Source organism: Sinocyclocheilus grahami, unplaced genomic scaffold (genome assembly GCF_001515645.1).
Source record: "Sinocyclocheilus grahami isolate Dianchi unplaced genomic scaffold, SAMN03320097.WGS_v1.1 scaffold138.1, whole genome shotgun sequence".
In the NCBI taxonomy this organism is placed as follows: Eukaryota; Metazoa; Chordata; class Actinopteri; order Cypriniformes; family Cyprinidae; genus Sinocyclocheilus; species Sinocyclocheilus grahami.
This window is the reverse complement of record NW_015505317.1, coordinates 1,837,517-1,839,253: the sequence shown is the minus strand read 5'-3', so window position 1 is coordinate 1,839,253 and position 1,737 is coordinate 1,837,517. Positions and strand designations below refer to the sequence as shown.

The following is a 1,737-nucleotide window of genomic DNA, read 5'->3' as shown; positions in this document are numbered from 1 at the left end:
CGGCGGCGGCGGCGGCTGCAACACTCGGGACCCGTCCAACGGCACTCACGGAAAAAACACTTCCACGGACTTCTTCATGTGAGAGTGATTCTTGTTAAAGACTTTTTTCGCACCAACGTATTCGTTTTTTAAACCTTACTTTTGATGATTTTCAGAGTGAGTTTTATTTGCAGTTCTCATCTGAAATACCCAATGTCCACTTTAGAGCATACACTCTTAAAAATAAAGGTCTGATGCCATAGGAGAACCTTTTTACGTTCCACAGATAAATATTTTATTCTCAAAGACTCTAGAGAAGTTTCTATGTGGTGCTTTACAAAACCCAATGTGCAAATCAAGAGAACCCATAACGTAACATCCAGCACTTCTTTTCCGAAGAACTACCCACAATGGTTCTTGACAAGCAAGCCAAGTCCTTTGCTGAACTTAAAGTGCTGAAAAGAAACATTAAAGAACCTTTATTTTTAAGAGTGTAAAGTCTATTACAACAACATATTTAAAGTCTTCACTCATTATTTGTGTGCATATAGTACTGTACCATAAAAGTCTTAAGGTTAGTAAATATGGGATCACGCATAACCTCCAAAGACCCATTAGTTTTGGAATCTGTCAATTTTTTATTTTATTTATTTTTTTAGTTATAGGCTAACTGCAAAGTCCGACATGTTTATAGACATACATTCGCTTCCTTAATCTGTTTTTGTTTTTTTTATTTTTTTTATTTTTATTTTTTTGTCTTCGCCGATTTACGAGTCTTACTGAAGATGAGAACATACTGGAAACGAAACTTCAGCCTGTGAAGGGACTTTGTAAGAAACAATAATCATATTAAAACACTTATAAGCAAGAAAGGGAGATAGCAATCCTTGACATTTCTCACTCATGAACTGAGGTTGAGGGGACTTATGAACTTTTAGGGCCCTCAAGCATTGCTCAAATCTGCATTACCCCACCAATCCTGCATGCGGGACATGTACGGTACTCCAAACGCGCCAGGTCCTTTCTCTCTCTTCCTCATACAGCACTTGGATGAAAAGCATGGCCCTTAACCACTCTCTCTTCTCTCTCTCTCTCTCTCTCTCTTCGTTTCTTCTGCTCGACACAAACCGTGTATGTGAAGGAACTCATGCGTACCTGCGAAATCACATGAAATCCGTCCTTGCATTTCTTTTCTATTGTTTAAAAAGTACAGAATAAGAACAAAGAAAAGAAAAAAACACTGAGCCAGAGTTATTTATTCCCACTTGTACATAGGTCAAATGGTGTGTTAATTTAACTTTCTTTTTAAAGTCCTTTTTGCTTGATTATTTAAAACGTCTTAATACGATGTTTGTATGTAGTAGCATGCAAATGACAAAGATATTCTCATCCTATTGAATATGTACAATTTCAAAGGAAGCCTACTGCACTACGATTCGAAGAATTGGGATTTATATAACATTTATTTTCCTCGGTGTTCATCGAATTGCTGTTATGGTGGACATAGTCGATCTAAAGTGCATATAAACACAATGACTTTAATTGCTGCTAATATTCTATGCACCAAATTCAAAAGCAATTAACAGAAGCTCTGATTATGTGAATTTTGTACTTCAAAATAAATGAAGGTATGTAAAAAACTGGTAAGACCGAAATAAGTAAGATCATCTCTTGAAGAACGTTTATATATATATATATATATATATATATATATATATATATTTTTTTTTTTTTTTTTTTTTTTTTTTTTTTTTTGGC

General features: G+C 34.9%; 1 protein-coding gene across 1 annotated transcript in view; it reads left to right on the top strand.

Annotated features, from left to right (window-relative positions):
- Window positions 1-1,636, top strand: part of LOC107591187 (transcription factor MafA) — a 3,605-nt gene extending 1,969 nt beyond the window's left edge. The window contains exon 2 of the mRNA XM_016280270.1: window positions 18-1,636. Coding sequence (XP_016135756.1) covers window positions 18-82 — 65 coding nt within the window. The 3' untranslated portion in view covers window positions 83-1,636. The remainder of the gene's footprint in view (window positions 1-17) is intronic.
- The last annotated feature ends 101 nt before the right edge of the window (window positions 1,637-1,737 follow it).